The following is a 26508-nucleotide window of genomic DNA, read 5'->3' as shown; positions in this document are numbered from 1 at the left end:
CAGATGCTTCAGGACTGTGTAAAGTCGATTATCGATCCCTTTGCTCAGATTGTGTTTTGTTATTTTTTCATGTTCTTCCAGGCAGGGAAGGGAATCCTGCGCACAATGCGAGCCTCCAACAACGCCGTGGCCGACCTCATCCCCGTGGACGTGGTGGTGAACACTACGGTGGCAGCGGCCTGGTACTCCGGAGTGAATAGGTACAGCAGGTGACACGGCTTCACTGTCCATAGTCCTGACGGCGCAGGCCAGGCTCCGCCCACTGACGCAACTTTTCTCCGTTTCTTCATTGCAGGCCCAAAAATATCCTCGTGTACAACTGTACGACAGGAGGAACCAATCCCTTCCACTGGGGTGAAGTCGGTATGAGCCCCTCTGTATATTCCCTGTAATCACGGCTGTCAGGGTAGTGACGTAGAGCAGTTCCGCAGCTGGTTTTTATTTTTATTTTTTTGCAGGGCAGCGGATAGTCTGGGGATGCACTGCTTAATGTGCTAACCAATTTTTAATTTTTTTTATTATTATTTTTTTAATTTTTTTTTTTTTTAGCTTATTTGAGCTCGGCATGTATTTTTCCAGGAGTTTTGCATTCCTTGGATATAGTTATGAGCAGGAATGAAGCCATATTTTTTTTTTTTTAATTTTTTTTATTTAATTTTTTTTTTCTTTTAGATGTCAATTATATTAGATGTATTTTGTGCACGGTGAGTCTCCAGACACCTGACCACTTGTCAAACCTCAGTCGCATTGATTTTTGGGTTGGCTACAAAGTGTCACCGTGCTTTTAATTGTGCCTCTGGATTGAAGGTACCTGGGCTAATAGGTTACACACCTGGATCCTGGATCCCTCCATAGGAAGACGAGTGAGCGCCCCTCTTGGTCACGATGTGGTGACGCACCACGTAGATATAGAAGTCTATGGGAGCTGTGATCTGGATGCAAATTATGCGACCAGGTCACAACCCTCCCTCCCCCCCCAACGGCAGTGTGAATAAGCCCTTAAAGAGTATATAAATCTTTGAAGCAAATTTTATTCATTTCTGAATCTAATTTGCGCTGGCGGTTACGGTAAGCTGTGTAATATACTACATTAAAGGGAATCTAGCAACAAAATCCTGATAATCGGGGGGGGGGGGGGAGCACTGTTTCTGTGATGACCTTCTTATATTTCTTATCCATGGCCTCCTTCCTTCTAACATCAACTTGAAAGATTATGCAAATGCGGCAGAAGGGCTCTGATTGGCCGATATCAGAGCCCCTCCATTCTCTGGCTTTACAGGCCGTTACACTGTCTTGCCCTCCCTTTCTCCCTAAGCACACAGTGGTGTTAGTTTGGGGGGGGGGGGTAGTGGCTCAGGCTCATTAGTATAATTATAAAAGTTAGAAGGACGGAGGCCATGGATAACCAATGTAATAAGATTACCACAGTCACGGTGCCTGGATCTGTGAGTGTTTTTCTATAAAGTGTAGCATCTTCCCTGTACCATCTTTTTCTTGCTGCTTTCTCCTGTAGTGAGCAGTGCATCTGAAACCTTCTGAGATCTGTCCACCTTGGGCAGATAATAAGACTAAACTTTTTCAATAGCTTAAAAACCTTTCACTTGATAGTTGAGGTCCGTAAGGAGATCTTGACTATCCCGTGACTGTCTGTAAGGAGTTAAGTCATTAGAACATTTCCAGCTTCTCCTTATCTGTATGTTTGAGTAAAGGAACAAAGCTGAAACCTATACCTGGGTAAAAACTGGAAGAAAGGTGGGGAAAGAAATAAAGCATTAAAGTATATTACACAGTTTACTCTTATCATCCGCACTGTTGGTTTATGTAGTTTGGGGCATTGGTTGGGGTACACGGCTCTTGTACTGATAAGTGGAGTGGATTGTGCTGGCGGTGGCTCTCTAGAGGGCGCTGCTGGCGGAAAGCTACCCAGGGATGACTTGCCATGGCGCCAGGAGTGTCGGAGTGGTCGGCTTTCGAGGGTGCAGCTGTAGTACCCCCTCCAATCACCTATGGATCTGGAAAGTTTTGGAACCGTGTGGGTGGAATCGCCCACTTAATACTTAACGTTTTAGCCCATGTATTTTCAAAGCAGACGCGTCCTTAAGAAAATGTATATTTTTGACGTCTTCAAATAAAGGGGTTTTCTCCCACGAATTGCTTATGTCCTATACACAGGACAAAGTGGGGTGGGGGGGGGAGTGTCACATTGCCGGGGGACTGATCACTGCGGCCGTCAGTAATGCTGAGAATGCAGAAGAGAAAGTCCCCAGTAAGTGGTGCGGTGCTGCGCATCCTCAGCCCTTCTACGGAGGTCGTGTCTTGGGAACTCCATAGAAGGAACAAACCTGATACATAAGAGGGATATCGCTCCTTCTGTAGTGATTGCTGAATATCTACGCAGACAGACCCCCCAGTAATGTGACACTTATCCCCCTGCTGATCGTATAGGAAGTAAGTGTAGGTGGTGGGACAACCCCTTGAAGTATCCGTTTTACTAGGTGTCAAGAACTCAAATGTGTTTGCAATATATGGATGTTTTTATATTATGGATATTTATATTGTCCATTTTTAAAGTAGACTTTTTGAGTTGTATAGAAGAGAAAAAAAAAAAATTTGTTTGCACAATTTGTAATTTAAAAAAAAAAAAAAAATTCCAAAATAATTTTCACAAACGGTGGCACAAGCTGAAATTTTGGATTAATTTTACCTGTACACAATTTGAATTATTCACCGGGAAGTGATGCATCTGATTTTTTTTTAATCAATTTTATCTTATTTATTTATTTTTTTTTACATTTTTCAAAACATTTTCCCCTAAGAAAAAATTTTTCTTTTTTTTTTTTTACTTTATTTTTTTTATTTAAATTTTTTTTTTTTTAGAGGAAAATGTTCTGATTTTAAGAGAAAATAGCGGGAAAAGGTTTAAGAGGAACAGAAAAAAATAAATTAGGAGTAAAGAGTAACCCGGATGGATTGGATGGATGGCTATGCCAATAATCCGTCCTTGATTGGGCCCCAGTAGTCATGGCAGGAAGTGTTGCCCAGTGTCCCGGTAGCCAGCAGACTTGGCATGCTCCCTCCTTGTGATGTTTTTTTATTGATGATTTTTTTTTTAATTTTTTTTGTTGCCTTTCGTTACATGGTTAAGCGATTGAACAACTTTTCTTTCTTAGAATACCATGTAATTTCCACTTTCAAGAGGAATCCTCTCGAACAGGCCTTCAGACGGCCCAATGTAAATCTAACCTCCAATCACCTATTATATCACTATTGGATTGCTGTAAGCCATAAGGCCCCAGCATTCCTGTATGATCTCTACCTCAGGATTACTGGAAGAAGCCCAAGGTAATGGTGGATAGCTCTGTGGTTTTTCTGTTCCTCTTACATGTCGCCGCGCCATTGACTGACTACGAATTGGGGCCGTCTGCTAAACCCTGAAGCATGCGTCCACCTAACCCTGTACTAATCGTTTTTTTTTTGGATGGTAGACTGACAATCGGACCCCTTACCGGCTGAGTGACGTTTTTTCTGGATCAACATAACTCATTAATGACATCCTAGGGGGTCTCCTTTATAATATGGGGGGGTTGTAGGTGCCTAAGGGCTGAAATTCATAAGTGGGTTGTTTGCTGTAAGCATAGGGGGCGCTGTGCCGTTTGTAAATTTATGTTGATCCACTAAATTGTCCTCCGCCTGTAAGCAGCCTGTACGTAAAAGGGAACGTACCTGCGAGCCTAAAAATGAAAGTCTATTTTAATTCTTGTCCATTTTTCTTCTATGTCAGGTTCTTGTTACTCCCCATTCGTCAGGTGCGCAGGTAACACCAAGTCACAAGTGTTTCGTTATCCTTTAAGACCTATTCCTATTCCCCCTTCTCTTTCCCCCTTAAAAAAAATTCTGGCTTCACCTACAAGATGGGTTATGGGTCATTTTACGATAAATGTCCTTCTTTCTGAGTTATCACGTTATCTTGTAGGAGGCCGTACAGTGCAGCACACACCTTCTGGGAAGGTGTGACAGGTATTTCCAGGAGGCATAACAGAGGAGCGGAACAGGAAGTACGAACATTAACTAGAATAGACAGGAGTGCCGGAGAACAGACACGAGACAGACATGTGCACTTCAAAGGGATCGGCACACAAATGTAATCATACATGGGGTGTTTGTAGCAGCAGTACTGGGAAATAAGGTTTTATATTCACATATTGTAGCTGGACTTAGTGCACTGGTGGTCACAAGCTGTAGTATTTATACAGAAGCTCCCTTCTGCTGTCGCAGCTTCTGTTTGCATACTACAGCAGAAACTTGGGTGGGAGGGGCTATGCCGAAGGACAGTGAAGAAATGTTGCACAAGAGTGCTCTGAATCCAGCTACAATCCTGCTCTACTCTGCTGCACTAGTGTAATGCTGCAATGCTGCACAAGCCCCTTCCCCACTTAGTAACTGCTGTAGTATTCAAACAGAAGCTGCTAATGCAGGAGCATGGGTTTTGTAGCAATACAGTGAAGAGATCTTGCATACTAGCGCACCAACATGTTCAGTATTGTAGCTGGATTCAAAGCACTCTTGTGCACTGGTGTGTGAGATCTCGTCACTGTATTGCTCCTCCCCTCTGCTTGAGCAGCTTCTGTTTGAATACAACAGCAATTACTCAGGGAGAGGGGCTTGTGTAGCAGTACAGTGGAGAGATCTTGTGCTCTGAATCCAGCCACAATCCTGGAATAGACATACATTTATCACAGTCCCGCTGCTTCTATTACACATCTCTCCAGGGCCAGTGCCTAACACTGGCTATGGCTTTTGTATGGTTAAACTTCTGACACATTTCCTGTAATGGGTAGCACTTAGGTCATAGCCCATGTTTAGTAATGACTGGTGTTACCCGCACACCCGCCGAGTGGCGCCAGGAAAGATCTGGTAATGTTCGCAGTTGAATTACTTGTACATGGCGTTTTCCCATGTGACGGAGAAGGTAAGTGCGTTGGAGTTGAAGGAGGCTTTCATCTTGAGGCCGCGGGGTCCCCCTTTATGGAGGCGTCCTTGTAATGCATCATTGTATGACTACTGTGTTTAGTCCCAGACTGTCTACGTGTTCTCACTGCATCTGATCCTTATTTCTCCTACAGAATATTATGTAAATGTTTCCTTCAAGATGAATCCTTTAGAACAGGCCCTCAGGCGCCCCAATGTAAACCTCCGAAACAACCCCCTTTTGCATCATTACTGGACGGCTGTCAGTCATATAGTACCCGCACTGTTGTATGATGCTATTCTCAGGTTGACAGGTCAGAAACCCTGGTAAGGAGGTCGCATTAAAACAAACTAGGAGGTGCTGCTACCTGGTGAAGGCATGCTGAGGAGACGCAGGCTCAATGGCAAAAATGTCAAATTTTTGTAGCAAGCCAATAGCGCGCTGGCCTCGAAGGGTTGTTCTACACTTTCATTTTTCTCCCCATTTCTTCTCTGCATCTTCTCATGTGTCTGTGTCCTCATCTAGACTCGGGTTACATACAGCTCATAGTCTCTCATGATGTGTATGGCGCTTTCTTGTCTGTCTACCTCCTTCTTGCTTTTGTTCTCACTTTTTTGCTCGCTCTCATCTATGCTCACACTTTCTCCATCCTGTTCTCCTCTTTGCCTTCTCATCTGCGCTTTCTTTTGCTTGTGCTCTCCCTTCTTTGACTGCTCTTTCTTTCACTTCTAGTCTCTGTCTCTGGCTGGCTTGCGCTCTTTCTCCAGCTTGCATGCTCTCTCAATGTCTCTGGCTTGCTTGCTTGCCCACCAGCCCGCGCTCTTTCAACGTCTCTAGCTTGCTTGCCTACCAGCCCGCCCTATTTCAACGTCTCTAGCTTGCTTGCCCACCAGCCTGCCCTATTTCAATGTCTCTAGCTTGTTTGCTTGCCCACCAGCCCGCACTCTTTCTAAATGTCTCTGGCTTGCTTGCTTGCCCACCAGCCCGCGCTCTTTCAACATCTCTAGCTTGCTTGCCTACCAGCCCGCCCTATTTCAATGTCTTTAGCTTGCTTGCTTGCCCACCAGCCCGCGCTCTTTCTAAATGTCTCTGGCTTGCCCACCAGCCCGCGCTTTTTCTCAATGTCTTTAGCTTGCTTGCTTACCAACTTGTGCTCTCGCAATATCTCTGGCATGCTTTCTGCCCACCAGCCTATGCTCTCTCAATTTCTCTGGCTTGCTTGCTTGCTTGCCTGCCAGCTCGCTTTGTCTCTCAATTTCTCTGGCTTGCTTGCCCGCCAGCCTGCACTCTTTCTCCGTTTCCGCTCTTTCCATTTTTCTTGCTTGCTTCCCCATCTATTCTCTTAATGTCTGTCTGTCTTGCTTGCCCACCTACCCACTCTCCATCTCAATTTCTCTGATTTGCTTGCCCACCTGGACTCGATGTCTCTTTTTTTTTTTTTTTTTTTTTCTTAGTTTTTTTCTTTTCTCTTTCTTTTCTTTTCTTTCTTCCATATTCTGTGACTTCACTTTTTTTATCTCATTAATCTGAGCCACACTGTCTGATGGAGCAAAACGACATATTTTATGCAGTGTGTTGAAATACACCGGATAAGGTTCCCCTTCCATACACTGCGTCCGCCACCGAGCACCAGACTCTTATGTCACACAGTAGCTCGCCTGGTGGCGTCCTGCATTGTAGGGCATTGAACCCGACCTCTTCACCCCCCCTGGTTCATCCACAAGAGGTGCTGAGACTGACCTACTGGAGAAGAGACTGACCCAGATCAGACACCCCTGGGAGGTCTCCTCTTCGGTAGAGTGCAGATAATAACCCCCGGCACACGTCAGCTACATGTGGCTCATGAAGTTGGAAGTCTTGTGAGTCCTAGACCCAGACCATCACCATCATTTATTTTTATTTTTTTGCGTTCTTCATCCTGGTTGCCTGCCTCGCTTTGTTTTATAGCCTCCGAAACCATTCAGAGGCGCAGCGAACCCGAACCCTTTTGTTCACCTAGAAAACCAACGTAAGCGGCTAATCCTCCCGTCTGTTGCTTCTGTTGCCATCAAGCCTGTCACGTTTCTCTGCATTACACTTGTTGCCGATATGAAAAGTTTGCAGTCAATGCTGCCTTCTGTGCAATCCTTCTGAATGCTTTATTATTATTAACATTTATTATGGTGTTTCAGCCATTTTTATATTTTTTTTTTGACGTAAAATGACTTGTTTAACAACCCCCCAGATGCATTGAATTGTGCGATCCCATAAATATATCATGGCTGACCATCTTTCTTGGGTTTGTAGTGGTGGATCGCTGCTGCAGCTGCTACTTTTTTTATTTTACATCAATTGTATTATTGTTGTTTTTTTATATGCATTTATTATATTCACTTGTCATCTCTTTGTAATGTACCATGACGTCTTGGAGGGTCACGTATTCCATCCTAATGATGTCCCTCATCTCGCCACAAGCCTAGTTCACTACCTCTGCTTCCTTAAAGATTAGCATCCTCCTTTATAGATCCCCCTGCCTAAGCCTTCCAGACAGGAGTTGATTCATTGCCTGGAGTTGGCCTCTTCTTTCTTTCCTCCTGTTAACTCCTTTCTCCCTTCTCTTTCGCCGCTGTAAGGGCTCGGTCGGTAATTGGGTCACGGTGAGGTAATACGACGCCGCAGGAATAAGCAGTTTGCTCCAAGTTGCAAATTCTTCTAACTTAGCAGCTTACTAGATGCAGTATTAGAGGCCCCCAAGTAAGGAGACTCCTGCAGGCTTCAAAAGTTCACGTAGGCCAAGAAAGCGGCTCAGCTGCCTTCAAGGAAAAGCTCCACTTTTGACAACATTTCACGCTGGAAAGCTCAAAAAGAACCTGCAACGGCCACAATATGCCGTCTCCACTCTAAAGCACCTTGCCTTTTCCCTTTTGACTTTGAATGGCAGCGTGTAATGCATCATTTGTCCTGCGGGAGTGCTGCAGGGAAACTGGACCCCTGGATAATGATCGGTGCAGATCCCAGACACTTTGTGGTCCACCTCTTCTTCTAGTTCAGAAGGCTCTTTTTAATAAAACATATATGCAAGGACCCTACCATACTGTCCCTCTTTCAGAATAGTCAAAACCTTAAAGGAGTTGTCCAAGAAACCAAATTGTTATTGATCAATCCTTGACCTATGGTCGGTCGACACTTGCACCCGCCCCCTGGTCAGGCCCAACTTAAAAGGGAGTCGAAGCACTAGACTCTCTGCTCCATGTTGTAACCAGAAGCAATCACTACAAACTCAAGTCCTGTAGAAGTACTTTTGAGAGCCGCGACTGTAGTTACAGCTTCTGACCACTATATGTAGCATGGAGCCATCTGCCTCCCTGCACTTTATGATCAAGAGAATTCCCCTAACCCCCTACAGATCGGCTCTCTATAGTCCTTCCAGGACAACTACTAAGAGGGGCAGTTACTCCTAGCTCCCGGTTTTTTTTATCTTCCTTCCTCATCTTGGGAACGTATAGCTCTAGGAGCAATATACCAGTTTCGGAGACCCTGTGGAGGGGGCACCGAAGGTTCCTCAGATTTGCCTTGTGAAATGTTGTACCGCTTTACAAAAGTGGAGTTTTATTGTAAAGTTTTGCTAACCCTAAACAACTACCCCCCACCCTTCACTCCCCAGAACCACTTACCCCTTACATGCTTAATATTCCCTCTGCATTTGTGTTAACTCTACCATACATCTATGCAGGATTGGCCAAACATGACCAGAAAGGGCGCCCCCCTTGTCCAAGGATCATGTCTGGTATTGCAGCTCTGCTCTTATGAAGTTGAATGGGGTAGTGTTGCCGTCCCATCAAATCTCTATGGTTACATTCTAGTTTGTATTTTTTACCTAGCAGAGCCAGACCCAACCCAAAATTACACAAATAAACCCTTCCAAACGTTCTTGAAATTGCTGTATATGGCTTAGAGCTCTTGTCCAAATTCCCTGCATGGACCATGCTAAATCATGACATTCTAGCCGTCTTCTGCCACCACTAGAGGGCACCTGCTTGCATACATGTGTATACAGTTACACAGTACGTTGTCAGCTCTTCAGCTCCCTCTATTGCCGGCCACGTGTCACCAGAATCGGTAGAATCCGCTGAGAAATGTAATGTAATTTTTCTATTTCTCACTAATGGTTTTTGTCTTGTTTCTTCGAGTGGTCTGGAAACAAATGTATTTAGAAAACCCTCAATTTCCGCTCCTGGTTTTTGATGCATTAGCTGCCAAGAGATCTTGTAACACGTTTCTTTGCAATCTCCTGGAACAGAAAGGCATTTAGGTTAAGTGCTTTATTATCAATATCCACTTTCCTCCCGGCCGCAGATAAATCCCCTACACGCCATTAAATCTCCCGCAGGAAGGACGTGTCAGGAGCCCAAAAACTAACTGCCGGGTTCCTTAATCAGCCAGATGTCTAATCATAGAGAGGATTGCTTCTATGGATGTTACCTGGAAGCTGGACATCTTCTACTTAATAGTTCCCCCCCGCCCCCATCTCCAGGGGGTATGCTATAGGGGTGCACAGTTAGAAGTCATACTAGAGTTGTTGCCAAACAGTATCGGATAGGTACAGTTGCAACCACTAGGACCCCCACCAGTGATGAGAATGGAGGTACGGAGGGCAAGCAGTGATGTTGTTGTCCCATTCATACCCTATAGAAAGGCTAAAACAAGGTCAAGCTACATCCATAGATCAGAAACTTGGTGCAACTTCATCCTTTTCAGCCCAAAATTAGCAAAGAGCCTCAAAAGTTCTGAATCATTGTCTATGGAGCAGCTGCAATACCCAACATAACCTATAAACAAAAAGTGGAGCTGCTACTGGACACCAAGCAAGACCCTGTCTTCTATTTCCAGGTCATCCCTTTAAATCTGACATCTGATAAGTAGATTGAAAAGAAGTAAATTGAAGTTTTTTGCAGGCCCATAATACTATCAATCTTCACACCGTAGAACCCAAAAATTTGTAGAACCACAATTCACAGGGAACAAAAGCCTGGGTGCAGCCCCATCCTCTGTAACCCCTTTACCCCAGAATTAGAAGTGAGCCCTTGCATTCGTACTCTGAATCATTATTGTGTAAGGAGAAGCTGCAATACCCCGACATAACCTATAAACAAGAGTGGAGCTGCTACTGGAAGCCAAGCGAGACCCTGTCTTCTAACTCCAGGTCTCTCCTGGAACTAGGACGTACGGTCATTTAGATGGAAAAGAAGTAAATCAAAGTATATACAGGCCCATAGAGTGTTCGAGCCTCCATTATACTATCCATACTGGCACTATACTAGAACCACCGTCCCCAGTACACACAGCTGCAAAAAACCCAAATCCTCAGCTCTTCATGGTAACAGCTGCACCACACAGTACAGCGCGTCCACAGCTTAGCAACGTGTGTCCCGATCCAAGCTGCCGTAATCCCGCGCTCTCTCTATTCCCTGTCCGTCTGTCCTACTTTATTTATTTTTCCATTACATTTGCAAATTAAAACCTTCCCTTAAGTGGAGGAAACGTGTCATTTTTATTTGATGTACTGGAGCCCAATCTGAACGATTCCCCCTGCACAGTTGTGTTTTTGCTGCAGTGTATCGCTCTTTTCTTTTATGCTTATCTTGGGGTTTTTGGTTTTATGGACTTATTTGGGTTCGGTGACTATTAATAAAGCTTCAAAACACAACTTTGCAGGCAGAATTTCTTGGGCTTTGAGGCTCTACCTCTTCCCCCCCCTCCCTATAGGATAGATGACATTATGGGGGGGCACTAATCATCTTTTGACTCTTCCCTTGGTTAAGGATGATGAAGACCATCACTCGCCTCCATAAAGCCATGATGTTGCTGGAGTATTTCACGAGTAACTCCTGGGTGTGGAGTAATGAGAACACCAATATGTTAATGAACCAGCTCAACCCCGATGACAAGAAGGTGAGCGCCACTTCTATAGAACACTTACCCAATGTATCAATGGATAAGGTATCAATGTGGGTTCGTGCCTCATTTTTTGGGATGCATCATCAATATCCGGTATGTGGGGTCCTACTTCCGTTGCCCTCTCTAATCTACAGCTCTATAAGGAGCACAGGCCATACATCATTCAGTGGCCTATGATGCTCCCGCATCGCTCTCCCATTTGAAGGAGTTTTCCCACAAAGAAAGCTTAGGCCCTATCCTGTGGCCCTAACTTGCTGATCAGTGGGGTCTCAGTGCAGAGACCCCCACAGATCACGAAAACTAGGACCCCTCGTCGCTCCATAAAACTAATGGATCTGGCGGAGATCTGTGAGCGCTGTGCTCGTCAATTTCCATCAGCTCCATAGACCTTAATGGAGCAGAACGGTCATGTGTGGCCGTCTGCTCCATTAGTCTGACGGAGCGACGAGGGGGTCCTCATTTTCGGGATCTGTTGGGGTCTCTGCACTGAGACCCCACTGATCAGCAAGTTTGGCCCTATCCTGTTGACTTTGTGGGAAAACCCCTTTCAAGTGAATGAGAGAGAACCGCAGTACCATTGCAGCCCACTATATAGTATATGGAGCTGTGACGTTTGTGGAACTGCCATGACCCGTTTTGCTCTTTTAAGGGAACCCATCACTAGATTTTACTCCCAATTTAACTACCAGCCCCCACAGGTTGGGTAAGATTTCACATAAAAGTGGGAATTGTAGAAAAGACATTTCATACCTATGAAACTATCCCTTTTATTCTTCAATGAACAATAAACTTTATTAAAGGGATCATTGAGAGACGCTGAACCTTGCAGTCGGCCTCCCCTTTAAAACAGCATTTTCCACATGGAACTTTATAACTGTTTGCTGCTGCGCTGATGGTTTTGCATGTACCACCAGAAATGTACATGGACCTGGTTCCAGGTGTTGGTAGGTTTCAATTACATCTTTTTGGGGGTTTTTTTCCCCATGCAGGTGTTTAACTTTGATGTCCGGCAGCTGCATTGGGCAGAATACATGGAGAACTACTGTATGGGAACGAAAAAATATGTTCTCAACGAAGAAATGTCCGGCCTCCCCGCAGCCAGGAAGCACTTAAACAAGTACGTAGCAGGTTCATTATGCTACGCCAAATAATTTTGGTAAACGTTGTGGCAATTTGGCTCTATGCAGTCTGCTACACATTACACTTGCAAACTTGGCTCTATGTGGTCTACTACCCGTACACGTGCACCCGTGGCTCTATGCAGTCTACTACCCATACACGTGCACCCGTGGCTCTATGCAGTCTACTACCCGTACACACGTGCACCCGTGGCTCTATGCAGTCTACTACCCGTACACACCTGCACCCGTGGCTCTATGCAGTCTACTACCCGTACACACGTGCACCCGTGGCTCTATGCAGTCTACTACCCGTACACACCTGCACCCGTGGCTCTATGCAGTCTACTACCCGTACACACGTGCACCCGTGGCTCTATGCAGTCTACTACCCGTACACACGTGCACCCGTGGCTCTATGCAGTCTACTACCCGTACACACGTGCACCTGTGGCTCTGTGCAGTCTACTACCCGTACACGTGTGCACCCGTGGCTCTGTGCAGTCTACTACCCGTACACGTGTGCACCCGTGGCTCTGTGCAGTCTACTACCCGTACACGTGTGCACCCGTGGCTCTGTGCAGTCTACTACCCGTACACACGTGCACCCGTGGCTCTATGCAGTCTACTACCCGTACACACGTGCACCTGTGGCTCTGTGCAGTCTACTACCCGTACACACGTGCACCTGTGGCTCTGTGCAGTCTACCACCCGTGCACACTTGGCTCTGTGCAGTCTACCACCCGTACACCCGTGCACACTTGGCTCAATGATCACGTGATGAATATTGGGATCTACGGTTAAGAATTCCTCCGTTAATCTCCCACGTTGTTTCTCCTCTTCCAGGTTGAGGAACATCCGCTACGGATTCAACACCATCCTGGTGGTCCTCATCTGGCGCGTCTTCATCGCACGGTCGCAAATGGCGAGGAACATCTGGTACTTTGTGGTTAGTCTGTGTTTCAAGTTCCTGTCTTACTTCCGGGCATCCAGCACCATGAGATATTGAAGACACTGGACACAACAAAGTCATATTGGACATCTATGCACACAGCGGCAAACTGCACAGACTCTGTATAACCCGACCCGTGTTCTGTTCATGTCGTGTCCAGCCTCCTATCATTTCTATACAAGTGTACCTTAGTACGAGACCGCACACGCCAGGTCCGGCCAGCAGTGGGCAGAGCTCTTCCCTCTTCTAACACCCAAATTCTTAATATGACCTCACAACCTATCGCATCCCTTTAACACACAGGTATGTGCCATGCCCGATGACCAAAGCAGCTTGCGTTGGGCGCTGGTAGGTGCAAAGGTTCTGTAACACGTGGGTTTACAGGTGGGGCCTGCGGCTAAAACTAGGTAGAGCGCAGACAGGATTTAAAAGGGGAGGCTTTGTGGTCTAAAAAACCCCCTAAACCAATGATAACGCAGTGTGGGGGTCTCTAATAGGAGCAGAAACTGATATTTGTGGCCACAAAGTGTTTAAGCAACTGGTAGATAATCTCATTTTCTATGAATATGCAAATTAGCCGTCAAGTGCAGCAGAGGTGGAGCAGTTATTGTTACGGTTGAAAAAAAAAAAAAATCTTCTGTAGGCAAGTGGGACCCGCTTCCATTGCACTTGCATATGCCGAAAAAAAAAACAAATAAAAATTGATCACCTCTACGTTGCTTTGTAAGATTTGGGCCATAACCTTGTGTTTGTGCTTCTAATAAAGTCCTCCACACTACGTTGTTTTGGGTTTGGGAGGGGTTGTGGACCCACAAGACCCCCTTTTTAACTGCTCCTTTTAATAGACCTCATAATATAACAATTTGGAGCATCTTTTGTTCCTCCTGAAAGTGTATGAATAAGTTGACAAGTGGGTGTGGTTTTTTGCCTTGTCATTAGGGTGTGTCCTGCCTCTGTTCCTGCTAAGTGTATGAATAAGTTGAGAAGTGGGTGTGGTTTTCTCCTTGTCAATAGGGTGTGTCCCGACTGTTGCACATGGGTGATGGGAATGACACAGTAATGAGATTTTTGGCAAAGACGCGTCAGGATTGTTCTATTATGGGGAATACTTAGACCTCCCCCGCTCCGAGCTGTCATTGGCTCTGAGGTTTAGCTGCCCCTCCTCTTCTTCTCTTCATCCTCCTCCTACTTTTACACATCCTCTAATTTAGATTTTTTTTTATTTTTTACTTTTGTTATGTAACTTTATTTATTTTACTTTTTGCACACTTCCATGTGTAGCCTCCACCCTCCTCCTATATCAATTTTTTTTTTGCACTGCATCAATTTAACCAAACGATTTGAATGGGTTCTGAAGGTTTTTTAGTTTTTGTTTTTTTTAATATTTTTTATTATGCACCTGGGGGTCTGCGATTAATGGCGAGTGATCTGTATCTGTGTGCGAACCACTGAGCGCTCTCATCACGGCCTGGTCACGCCTGTTTTTTTTTTTTTCCCTTTTCTATAACTTTGTAGTGATTGTATGATGAGAATGCGGTTGCTGTGATCACCTCCTCCCCTCCAGGGCTGGGGATGGTCCTGCCTTCATGTACGTGTTTTTTTTTTTTTTTTTTTTAATTGGTTACAGACTCGTTTAACCTCGTTCTTTTTCTGTCTTTGCCATCCGTTATATTGTGATACGTGTTCGGATAAAGTCTTAAAGGCATTTCCCTCCCTCTAGCCAGCCATGTTTATATATGGGTTATCCCACTAAGAAATCTCCCACTTTGCTTTGCTCCTTTTCCTGTGCAGGGAGTGACTGAGCACGTGCGTCCATAGCTACTTGGTGGTCATGCACGTTGTTATACACTTTGAACACCAGGTGGCGCTGTATAATGTAAGTAATGGTCATGTAATGGTGGGATAACCCTTCTACACTCACAACCCTGGTAACTACACGTGTAGGATTTTCCGTACACATGCAAAACTGCCATATACACAGTGGTCTCGGACTAACAAGAGGAGTAAAAGGGGTTTTATGAGACTGGACCGCACCACTCCTGTCCTGTTTGATGACATGCAGCTGCAATACTCCATACAGCCATAAGAGTGGCGCTCTTTCCAGTCTCCTACACAAGAATGATATGGGAACACTGTAAAGTGTCCCGTTACATAGGGCACATTAAGGATTTGTAGGTCCCAGTTTTTTGATTGCGAGGACCCCCAGTGTCCTGTGGCTAAACCCCTTTTAATGTCCTGGGATCAGATTGGTTTCCCCAGGGTAAAGGTGAGCCCCGTGGTCTTCTGTGGAGGTGAAGCATCATAGCCACACATTGCTATGTATCCAGTGGTATTATGGATGCACCTCCGTAGGAAGTAATCGGGGACTTGCCTTCAGGCACAGGGGGTAGAGGCGGCCATGATGTATCTGTTACATTGTCCACATTGTAAGCTGCAGATTCTGGTGCTTTATTCTTTTGTATTTCACGTGTTATTTAGCCACGTCCAAGAGAGAAAGACGGAAATGTTCACGGCTTAAAGGGATTGTCCCACTCCCCCACCAATCACAAGGGGTGGTCCCGTGCCTCACGTCTGTGTGCGTGACCAAGCAGCGGGGCACAGGCTCCACATTTATCATTTCAGGTTCCAGTCGTGGGACCCTTGGGAATCTGAATACAGTAACTATACTGTGTTGATTAAGGGACATCCCCTTTAAGGGAATTGTTGGGTTGGGAAAATAACGGTTCCCAGTGTTGGCTCCACTGATCTCCTTAGACGTTTTTCCACGCTACCACACATCCATAGAATTGGTCCTCGAAATCAGATTGGAAAGGTAGTAGACGGCGCCGGTGGGTGCTTGGCGGCAGACCCCCTCCAGTATGTTTTTAGGTACTCTTCCTTCTATAGACTATCAATAAGTGTAACCCAGAACACCCCTTTAAGCTTTGTCTGGTATTGCATCTCCATTCAAGCCAATATCAGACTCAATCTATTGAGAACGGTAATATTTCACAAATTATGGACAACCCCTTTAAGCCTCTCTTTTTCTGTAACCGCTCTGGGGGATTGCAGCAGAGCAGTAAAGTGTGACCTGTATGATCTCCCTGGATTGGAAAGCCTCGTGCTGTGATGATATAAGTGCCCCCATCACCCGCTGCAGAACCTTTAACCTTAATCGATGACCCCCCCCCTCCCCCCCTCCCAATATCGTGCTATCCTCTTCCATCCGCCGGGCACCTCCTGTAGGTGTGGATATAACTCGGAGGGAAACCCGTGAGTGATTTTCTGTGTCGGAGCTCGAGCCGTTTTCAATAATACATCAAATGTCATTGCTATTTTTTTTGTTATTTTCAGAATTGTATAGTCTCTAATCCTTGTGTACGGCCGCCCGGGGTCCAGGACCACGCTCCAGCGTGAGAGACTGTGGACGGCTACTAAAAAAACAAAAAAAAAAAACAGAAATAAATTATGACTTTTTGTGACATATCTTTGGTTTTTGTTTTCCTTCTTTTGCTCCTGTCTGAATAAATCGCGCTGCAGTGTAAAGCATGGAGGATGGGGAATATACTACAGCTGAATGCTGCTGCAATTCCGTGTTATAGTTTAAAGGGAACCTGTCAGCAGATTTTACCCCATTAATCTAGCAGCCCCCTCAGGTAGGAGATGAAATGTCCTTTCTAGAATCCCCCTTTTATGTGAAATCTCGCCCAAAGTCATGTGCAAATGAACAGAGAAGAGTCATATTTTTCCTGAGATGAGTCAAATTTAGAGATAGCATTGAATTAAGAAGCCTCTATAGTACCTAGCAACTTGCTGATGTCTTATTAAAGATATGAATCTCCATCTTTCAGATCCCAGCTAGATCAACAGAACTGGAGATACAGGCTGCAAATGTGAGCTGTGGATAAAAATTCCCACCTTTTATTACCTGTCTGTATCTCGGGTTCTGTAGCTCACAGAACCACAATCCTGATGTCATATTAAAGATAAGAATCTCCTCTTTTAGATCACACCATGTAATATTATAGGTGCTACAGAGCCAAAGATGGGGGGCATCTGGAATGACTCCATTTTCGGCTCTGTAGCACCTATAATATTACATGGTGTCCTATTAACGGTAAGAATCCACTCTTTCAGATCGCATCAGGATTATGGTTATGTGAGCTACAGAACCAGAAATACAGGCGGGTAATAAAAGACAGGGATTGAATTTTTATCCGCAGCATTTAGTGCCTGTATCTCCGGTTCTGTAGCTCTAGATGGGATCTTGAAGATGAGATTCATATCTTTACTATGACACCAGCAAGTTGCTAAGTGCTATAGATGCTTCTTAAGTGACGCTCTGACTGCAACCTCTAAATTTGACTCGTCTCATGAAAAATATGACTCTTCTCTGCTCATTTGCACATGACTTTGGAGGAGATGGGGTGAGATTTCACATAAAATTTTAGTAGGGACATTTCATCTCTTACCTGAGGGGCTGCTGGTTTAATGGGGTAAGGTTCTCTTAAAGCTTAAGCTCATGCAGTGGTCTCCAGCCACGCTGGGAGTTGTAGTTGAACATCCACTTTGCACTTGATTTGCTGCAGAAGTTGCCCCCCTCCCCATCCATAATTTTGTGTGTGATGAGAAGTACAGGGTCTGCACCCTGCAGGGATGCGTCTGTATAATGATGTTGATGCTGAGCTTAGATTATCTCGCTCTGTAAAGCTCTGGGGCCATATGGTGGAGATGGTCATGATGGGATAAATCCTCTCCTAATGGACTCTCTTCCTCGCAGATTTGCTGAATGGATGGAAATTATGTCGGTCTGACAACAAACGCGTTACTGAGAAACCGGAGAGACTCGTAGCGACCGCTGTAATGCGACACTTAAATCAACCATCAATATCAAGCATGGATAAATCGGGGGCACTAATGAGCCAGAAGTGAGGGGGGGTGTTACCAGAGCTCCTCCATGCGGTAGCTTCTCAGGCTGTTGCATTATGTCCACCTCTCTTCCTCCTGTTTGCTCAGCACTTCCTCCTTCTTTTTGCACGCTCAGCACTTCCTCCTTTCTGCTGTGAGATCATGGGATGGTGAGTATTTCAGGGCGAACGAAAGAAGGGGGGGGGGGAGTGCAACACAAAAGGAGGCGTAATAGATGGGTGCTACAGGAAAAAGGGTGCAGATGGTAGCTAGAGAAAAGGGGATTAAGAGGGGCAATGGAAAGGGGGCATTATACAGGGGAGGGTGTAAAAGGAAGGGGTTTTACTTTTGTTAGGGGTGGAACATTTTTGGGAGTCTAAGGACTCTGGACAAACCCTCAATGTCAAGAGTGGCTCCAGCTGTAATGTTACCACGATTAGTAATCCTGGACATGGTTTTCAATCAGATATCGTTAGCGATGGCGGAATACCCCCCCCCCCCCAAGTGCTTGTGAACATTGATGCTATCTGTCGCCCCCTGATGGCTGGAGTCCCCTATATAGGGCATCGGGAATTGAAAGAGGACCTGGAATATTGTATAAAATCCTGAATGCCCCTATGACCTTTGGAGGGCACCACACCTTTGGAACAAAAGACAACTTTGGTCAATACCCATGATCCCCTGCTATCTTGGGAGCCTGCACAGGGGGTCGTGCCCCCGCTATCACTCACAGATGTTCCCTCAACCTCCTTCATCCATGTAAATATTTCATTTGGAAAGAGAAAGCCTATAGCGCTTCACTTCTGACCCTCGTTTAACCAAAGACGATTCCTATGCAATTTTAATGGCCGGGAACAGCACTTAGGCTAAAACGGTCATAAAATACAGGACGTTGTAAAGGTGGGGAAAAGCTCGGACCCATGCGTCATGTTGTGTCTGCTGTCCGGGGGTAAATATCGGATATAACGAGCTGCGCACTTGTGTGACATCACATGGCCAGGGATTTACCAAGCCGTGCACCTGTGTGACATCACATGACCAGGGATAAAACACGCCGTGCACCTGTGTGACATCACATGACCAGGGATATAACAAGCCATGCACCTATGTGACATCACATGACCAGGGATATAACGAGCCGTGCATCTGTGTGACATCACATGATCAGGGATATAATGAGCCGTGCACCTGTGTGACATCAATGAACAGGGATATAACAAGCCGTGCACCTGTGTGACATCACATGACTGGTATTTATCCACAAAAAGTAAACAATGAAGCTTCCTATGGAATGACAGCAAGCAGAGATCTGGATAATAGAGGAATTGATGGAAGCCAGTTGCTCCCTGCTTCACCATTATTTTAGACTCAACCAATTGCATCTAGTGCAATCAGCCTTGCTGGACAAGGTTGTGAAACTGGAGGGTGCACTGGATCTCTCAGCCACACCTATGGTGCACCGAAATCTTTATTTGCATGTGAAGTAAAGGACATCCACCACCAGGATAAAATACTGTATGCAAATGAGCCTGAGGGGCTCCAGGGTCCACTAACACCTATGAAGCCTGGAGCCCCTGGGCTATCCTCGGTTTATATGTTACCCATGATCTGAAAGGTTCCCTTTAAGAAGGATTGTAGTGACAGATCTCCTGCTCCTCGCGGGGTCCAGAATGCAGCAGGAGGTGCTGTCAGAGCGTGCCCTGAATACCGCCGCCCACTGGTTGCCCCCGTGCTGTGCGCAGGGTGCGGCTGCTCTTTGCTCCGTATGAAAAAGCCCTTTGTTCCGCTTTTTTGCTGATGAAATGTAAGTTATTCTCTGGTTGCGCTTCACATTCTGCTCCGGGAGGTTCATTATCATGCGGGGAATGTCGCCGGGGCACGTGGCAGCGGAGCTGAGAACATCATCGCATTATTACATATTGTTACATGTGGGAGGGGCATTGGCGGCCGCCGCCTTTAGACGTGACAGACCCTAAAATAACGCCTCTTCAATGTGGTTGAATGGTCCCTAATGACCCCACAAGTAGAAGCAGCAATGTATACGGCGCCTTATACTCGCTCCAGACATCCCTTGCTTTTTTTTCTCAGAGATTTGTCATTTTAGAGAAAATTCAAGGGGGACGAGGGTCATGCACATAATGGGGCACATTTACTAAGGGTCCGCACAACACATTTCCGTTGGGTTTCCCGACTATTATATATGCGATCGGATTTTGGCGCATCGGCGCCCGCTTCCATGCGGCACAAATCGGGGGGGCGTGGCGTGGCCATCAGACAACCAGACTGATTTGGACTGAGCGCGGGTTTAAAATTCAAATTGTGTCGCAAACCATGCAGTCACATGCACCCGGAAGAAGATGGTGAACTCCAGCGGACCTGAGCGGGGAAGCGACACATGCAGGATATCGGGCGCACGATCTTAGTGAATCGCGCCGGACTTCATCCTCGTCAGACAACGCACCTCTGCGATCACGACAGGACCGGGTGTGTAATACCCCAATGGGTGCACTTGCACTACAGCACCAGCTGTCACAGCAGTCTCACAGGGTGGGATGTTATAAATGGGAGGGCACCATAGGGTGTTATTATAGTGTGGCGGGCACAAGGAGTGGGTATTAGTATGGGGGCCACTGGTAGGGGGCAATACAGAGTGTAGGGATCACTGGTAGGGGGCATTATAATTTCCGTTGTGACGTTATAAATGGGAGGGCACAGGTAGGGGGCAATATTTAGTGTGGGGGTCACTGGTACAGGGGCAATATATAGTGTGGGGGTCACTGGTACGGGGGGAAAAATATAGTGTGGGGGTCACTGGTACGGGGGCAAAATATAGTGTGGGGGTCAGTGGTGGGAGGGAGGCAATATATAGTGTGGGGGTCACTGGTAGGGGGGGCAATATATAGTGTGGGGGTCACTGGTACGGGGGCAAAATATAGTGTGGGGGTCACTGGTAGGGGGGGCAATATATAGTGTGGGGGTCACTGGTAGGGGGGCAATATATAGTGTGGGGGTCACTGGTAGGTTGGTCATTATAAGTCAGTATGGGGCACCATAAGAGGGATGTTAAATGGAAGGGCACAGTATGGTGTTATAATGTGGGGGTCACAGGCAGGGGTGTATTATATAGTATGGGAGGCATTATATACATAGTGTGGTGGTCACAGGCAGGGGGCATTATTTTTGGGGGTAGGTTCATTTATTGTGAGGGTCTCAGGTAGGGATGGGTATATAGTGTAGTTGTCATTTTATGTTGAGGATGCTAGAAGTAGGGGCCACACACACTATAAAATGTCTTCTAGGGGTGCCATATGTGGGACAAAAATGGGAGCATTGTGTAGAGTGGGGGTTGGAGTAAGGGGGCCCTAAGGGGGTCTTTATACAGTGTAGGATCCCCTCTATAGGGGTTATTGTGCAGAGTAAAAAGCATCACCACAACAATAAGGATACAAGTGTTAAACAGTGGGGTCCATGTGAAGTGGGGTCGGCATGACACCTTATCTCCCCAAAACCAGCCCCGCTCTTGTGCATAGGTTGTGTATTACAAGTTTGCCACATTCAAAGTTCTCATAGCAAAAGAAACTAAAAATGATTCACAGATTCCTCCCCATTTTCCACTGGGTGTGATCAGGTCCTATCCATGTATTCTGCAAAACAGGTCATATGGCGCCATCTAGGGGTGAACAGTAATCAAAACAACTGCAGGTATGAACTAATGTCTAGACCGGAACTATACATAAAATATTTTATTAAAAAAATGAAAACATTATAAGGGAATCGGTTTGTAGATATGACCATGCCCTTTAACCAGACCTTTGTGTGTGTTATTAGTAGCAGCAGAGCTGTGAACTATGGATTTATATTCCAGGATTCTAGAGGGTCCTCTCACTGCTGTGCACTTAGCTCTCTGCGTTCATAATAATATTAATCTTTATTTATATAGCGCCATTAAATTCCGTAGCGTTTTACAAATCATAATTCATCTGCTTCACATCCCCTTGTCTCAAATAAGTTTGTGCACATGAGGTCTGCATTTCGGACCACCAACTACAATGTGAGTCAGAAATCTTAGGACCCCATTTTATTTCTGCAATTAAAGGGACAATGACATATCTGATCTTCCAGTAAGTAATGGGTGAGGGGTCTTATCTTTTAGGCTATGTCCATTTTTTAAAGCCGCCACATTGGATCAGGGTCTAATGACATAACCTAAAAGTTAGGCCCCTCACCTAATACATGCTGGGGGATCAGATATGTCATTGTCCCTTTAATTTCTGAAATAAAAGGGGTCCTGGGACTTTTGACTTTTGAATTATGGAAGTGCAGTCATAAAAAATGACATAAAGCCTTAAATAGTAAATCGCCCGATCCCATGAAATAACTCCCCATCGCTGGTTAATTTGTTACAGAGCTCAGGGGTCCTGGGATAGGACGGATCTGGATAAGGTCAGTGAGATGGAAAGTAATGGCGCGCAGGGTTAATGTGTCCTCGCACGCTGCAGGTTCTGCATGTGCGGATCATTTATCCGGGTCAGAACATGATGATAATTTAGGGATGACCGGACAAGCGTGTCCATACCTGACGCTAAATCATAAAACTGAACCAAACATGCCCTATAAACCCTAATAACGGAGTTTACTGCATATACATTTTTTACCCACTAATCATTGCTGCTTGTTGCTTTGTTTTGTTTCTGTTTTATACTTTTGGGTTGGGTTTCAGTTCCGGACGTCTGTGATCATATGGATATTGATCATGTGAAACCCAAATTTTGTCGGAAATTTAAAAAACACATTTTATAGGACCTTTAGAACCTGTGAAGGTATTTTTATGTATACTATTCTCTTTGTTCAGCCCCATCGAAGTCTTTGGCATCCAGTCACAGTGCGGTGGGCATCACACTGTGACCGAGGTGGGCAGCTGCACCACGAAATACAGGAGGCATAGCTCCCATCTGTTACGGATTTGGCGGGACAGTCCCGATTATTGTGCACTATAATGCCCCGTGCAGTTGGTAGAATGTCCTAGTTTGTCCCGCCCCAACACATTGCAGCTTCAGAGCAGCAGGAACCAGGAGGCAGGATCTGCTGTGTTTCTGTTCTTTAACAGATGTGCACAGGTAGCTCCTCCTCTTGGCTGGCCCCACCCCCTCCTCCGAGTCAGCTCAGAACCTGGGCATCAGGACTGCTGCAGGGGAGCAGTGGGAAAGGTAAGTAACAAGTTCTTTTGCTTAATACTCAGGAGAGGGAAAGGCGAGGGGCCACAATATAAGGGAGGATGGAAGACAGGGGCCACAATATGAAAAGGATGGAGGACAGAAGGCTACAATATGAGGCAGATGGAGGTGGGAGCCACAATATGAGGAAAAGGTAGGTCACAATATGAAGAGGTTGGAAGATGGTTTACAATATGAGGTGGATAGAGGAGGGAGGCCACAATATGAAGAGGGTGGAGGAGGGAGGCCACAATATAAAGAGGGTGGAGAAGGGAAGTCACAATATAAGGCAGATGGAGGTGGGGGCCACAATATGAGGAGGAGGAGGTTACAATATTAACAGGATGGAAGACAGGAGTTTACAATATGAGAAAGATAGAGGAGGGAGGCCACAATATGAAGAGGATGGAATAAGGAGGCCACAATATGACAGAGGAAAGAGGACAGGAGGCCACAATATGAGGCAGGATGGAGACAATAAGAGGCCACAATATGAAGAGGGGAGGGAGGGGTAGGAGTACAGCAAGTATATATAAGTAAAGGGGAAATAAATTAAAGTAGGGGAGTAAAGGGATAATAAAAGTTGCATTAGGGGGTACTATATGGGTCCATAGGGGGGTTGGCCACAGAAAAGGGGCATTATACAATGTTTTTTGGAGGTGGAAAATGGGCGTGGTTTAGGAAAAAGGGGACAAGCCTTTTATCTCTTTTTCACTATTCCAAAAGTTGGGAGGTATGATGGAGGTGTCCTAGCTCGGCTTCCAATGTAAAGGGGAGGAGTGAAGTGAAGGGAACGCGGGTGTTCCCTCGCCCGGGCTACGGCCTGCGGAGGCATATGTTCATGAGGCCGTATACTGTTTATTATGACAGTAAATAATGTTGAATGATAAATCAATATATCTCTGCTGAAATAACATTACATGATGAATATATTGTGCTATTTTGTTCCCCACCTCTGAGCCGGTGATTATGTCATATTTACTACCTATTGTTATAAAATCTAAACAAATAAAAACTATTGTTAAAAAAAAAAAAAGGAAAAAAGGGCCACAAGTTAACATTTTAGACTTTCTTAATTTGCAACCAATCAGAGCCCTTCTTTCATGTTCAAACGTGATATGAAAAACGATTGGTTGCTATGCGCATTACAAACATTTGCTTCTTAGGACAATCACAATGCATTCAGGCCTATTTATGGGGAGATTTATCAGAAGCCTCTGAGAGCAGAACTGTTCTAGTTGCCCATGGTAACCAATCAGAGCTCAGCTTTCATTTCCCCACAGCTGTTTATAAAATGAAAGCTGAGCTCTTATTGGTTTCTATGGGCAACTAGAACAGTTTTACCTCAGACACTTCTGATACATTTTCCCCACTATGGGGGTTATTTTTCTTATTTCCCTCTTCTCTACACTCTTTTTGCGCCCGTTGAGTCAATTTTTTTCACCTCGTTTGTCTTTGTCGCTTTTGCTCTTTGTCAAATGAAGGTTGTTGCGCAAATCCTACCATTGCCTTTCCGAAGCACGGTCATGACTGGCGTCTTATTGCGCATTTATTTGCGCTCATATAGGCACTATAGCATAATAAATCGTGCGCAGACAGCTGGAAAGAGGCGCAATGTAATGACACTTAGGGCGCAACAAATGCGCATAACATTCTAAAAAAGGCGCAAAATAGGCACAAAACAGCCATTTCGCAGCAAAAAGGCGCAAATACACCAACGGAAGGAAAAGATAAATGACCCCCAATGTGTTTAACTTTGTGTATAACAAAATGAGTGATTTCTCCTGCAATTTTCCAAGTTCTTGTACATAGTTCTTTAAGCCAAAACCCCAAAACAAGTACAGGCAGTCCCCGGGTTACGTACAAGATAGGTTCCGGAGGTTTGTTCTTAAGTTGAATTTGTATGTAAGTCTAAACTGTATATTTATAAAAATATATATTATAATTGTAGATTCAGACAAAAAATTTTTCGCCCCAGTGACAATTGTGGTTTAAACATTTTTTGCTGTAATGGGACCAAGGATCATCAATAAAGCTTCATTACAGACACCTTACAGCTGATCATTGCAGCCGGGGACTATAGTAACATCCAGAGACTTCACCAGAGGTGGTTCCGTCTGTAACTATGGGTTGTTTGTAAGTTGGGTGTCCTTAAGTAGGGGGCCTCCTGTACCACCTTTCTTTTATATAATATCACTCTTTATCATCCAATCCTAGTTTTGCCCTAAAAAACTTTATTGAAATCCTGCAAAAACACCTCAGGATCTGTAGACATGTGGAGGGCAGAAAACTGGCCTCCTGCCATGGCCTAAATGGCATCATTTAAAAGAATAAATTTGAAAGGAATTCCACCATCAAAAAAAGCTACCATCAAAATGCAGCATGGATAAACCAGGGACACTTACTCGTAGATCCAGGCACAGTGACTATGGTAATCTTCTTATATTTTCTATCCACGGCCTCCTTACTTCAAAAATCAACTTTTAAAATTATGGTAATGAACCACAATGGCTCTACTAGGCTGTTACACTGTGCAGGAGTACCCCCTACCCACTATGTGAGGTTACAACAGAGGGAGAGAGAAGTGCTGAGAGGAGGGAGGGGGAGTGCAGGAAAAACAGCCTGTGAATCTGCGCTACGCAGGTGCTCTGGTAGAGCACTGCTGGCTCATTAGCATAATTATAAAAGTTGTTTTTAGAAGGAAGGGGGCCATAGAAAACAAGTATGAGAAGATTACCACAGTCATTGTGCCTGGGTCTATGAATTGGTTTATCATGCTGGATTTTGATGGTAGATTTCCTTTAAAGTTCTACCCATGGGTAGGGTTCCATGAGGTAGGTGGGCCCAAAGTGGTAGCAGATGACTTATTTCAGTCCCCTGCTCTCTGTAGACAGAAGTAGGACATGAAGAGGGAACTCTGTTATGGCCTATACAGATGTTGTGATGGAAACCATCGAAACCTGGGCAGTAGTGGCTAAAAGGGTCTAAACCTTCTTTGGAGGACCATCCTATAGATGTCCTAAGCCACCAGGAGACTGGTTTATTATTACAGTCACATGTCCATTTTTCCATGTGGAGTGACATGACCTATTTACTTGAGATCAGTGTCCATTGCCCCAAAGTCAGCCTTAGCATAGACTCCCATAAAGATGTCTTCCTCATAAGAGAGACCATTACTATATGTTATATAATAGTAGGGGGGGGGGGGGGGGTCTGGTACAGATTTTACTTTTGGACCCAGCAGTTTCCAGTCATGTCTCTTTAAGGAACTTCACATTAAGAAAAAAAAATCTTGTCTATAAACAGATGAGGTGATTTTCCTTGCCAAATTCTTGGTACGTCCATAATTGTCTCGGAGTTGATGGAGGCCAAATCGTTTCCCCTTACGACCTGGATCTCTTATCAGTCCGCTTTGCTATCCTCCCGTGTTA

General features: G+C 45.2%; 1 protein-coding gene across 6 annotated transcripts in view; it reads left to right on the top strand.

Annotated features, from left to right (window-relative positions):
- The window catches only part of FAR1 (fatty acyl-CoA reductase 1), a 47413-nt gene extending 30973 nt beyond the window's left edge, over positions 1 to 16440 (top strand). For 2 of the 6 annotated variants that reach the window (XM_072118650.1, XM_072118655.1), the window contains exons 7-12: positions 82 to 209; positions 296 to 363; positions 3171 to 3342; positions 10771 to 10900; positions 11896 to 12023; positions 12872 to 16440. In XM_072118650.1, coding sequence (XP_071974751.1) covers positions 82 to 209; positions 296 to 363; positions 3171 to 3342; positions 10771 to 10900; positions 11896 to 12023; positions 12872 to 13034 — 789 coding nt within the window. In that variant the 3' untranslated portion in view covers positions 13035 to 16440. Of the gene's footprint in view, positions 1 to 81; positions 210 to 295; positions 364 to 3170; positions 3343 to 5123; positions 5296 to 10770; positions 10901 to 11895; positions 12024 to 12871 lie in introns of those variants that run through there. The other 4 variants (XM_072118652.1, XM_072118654.1, XM_072118653.1 and 1 more) reach the window with 4 other exon arrangements.
- The last annotated feature ends 10068 nt before the right edge of the window (positions 16441 to 26508 follow it).

This window comes from Engystomops pustulosus, chromosome 7 (assembly GCF_040894005.1).
Source record: "Engystomops pustulosus chromosome 7, aEngPut4.maternal, whole genome shotgun sequence".
In the NCBI taxonomy this organism is placed as follows: domain Eukaryota; kingdom Metazoa; phylum Chordata; class Amphibia; order Anura; family Leptodactylidae; genus Engystomops; species Engystomops pustulosus.
Note: the sequence above shows the minus strand (reverse complement) of the source record. Positions and strands in the feature narration are given on the sequence as shown.